General features: G+C 53.9%; 1 protein-coding gene across 1 annotated transcript in view; it reads right to left on the bottom strand.

The window, feature by feature from the left end:
* The window catches only part of LOC119589312 (transient receptor potential protein-like), a 21475-nt gene that overhangs the window by 1757 nt on the left and 18893 nt on the right, over nucleotides 1–825 (bottom strand). Inside the window, exons 18-19 of the mRNA XM_037937934.1 lie at nucleotides 614–681; nucleotides 1–390 (exon numbers count right to left, since the gene is read on the bottom strand). Coding sequence (XP_037793862.1) covers nucleotides 1–390; nucleotides 614–681 — 458 coding nt within the window. The remainder of the gene's footprint in view (nucleotides 391–613; nucleotides 682–825) is intronic.

Below are 825 nucleotides of genomic sequence, written 5' to 3'. Positions count from 1 at the left end.
TCAGCGTGTTCACCTTGAACTTGGCGTACGCAATGCGAGTCGTGGGCGTGTGCGACCGCAGGTTCGGGTTGTACTCGGCGATGTCGTCGGGATTGAGGGACTTGAGCAGCTTGTCGTTCTCGTACTGAATGCGCCTCCTGATGGACGTCTGCGAGCGCCGCAGGCTCGTCTCCGAGGAGCCGATCTGGTCGCGGCGCAGCGACGCGCGCGACACGCGCGAGTTCCAGTCCTCCTTCTTCTTCTTGCCGATGGCGCGCGCCAGCTTGCTGAAGATGTTCTTGGGCTTCTTGTCGGCCGTCAGGATCTCCGTCATGATGCCCTCCACCATGCCGATGTTGAAGCCCTTCATGAGGCGGCGCTCCATGGCGCGGCCCTTCTTGCCCACCACGGCTGCGGGGAGAGGGAGAGGCACGTGAGGGGGCACGTGAGGGGTACGTGAGGGGGGCACGTGAGGGGGGGGGCACGTGAGGGGGGCAGTGTCGCTCGAGAATCACATTCGCATTGCTTACAACTTGCAAGCGTCTGCTCGTATACTCTTAAAGCAAATATCACAGAGTCCAGCAGCCTTCGCGCTATGTATGTTCACAAGACCATGACAGAGAAGAGAACTTACCTGATTCCTCAGCGTTGACCATGGAAGTGTTCATTCCATTGTTCTTCAAAATGTCGATCAGTTCGTACCTGTGGTGGTTAGATAATGGTTTTTAATTAACGTTTCGGTAATCGTGGTATTCCATGGTGTAGAACATCGAATTTTTATTACGAATTGTAAAGTAATTTGCCCATTTACAGTTAAATGGATCATTCATATTTTCTCATAAGTAC

This window comes from Penaeus monodon, chromosome 25, assembly GCF_015228065.2.
Source record: "Penaeus monodon isolate SGIC_2016 chromosome 25, NSTDA_Pmon_1, whole genome shotgun sequence".
Classification (NCBI taxonomy): domain Eukaryota; kingdom Metazoa; phylum Arthropoda; class Malacostraca; order Decapoda; family Penaeidae; genus Penaeus; species Penaeus monodon.
This window is presented reverse-complemented; position numbering and strand designations above follow the sequence as displayed.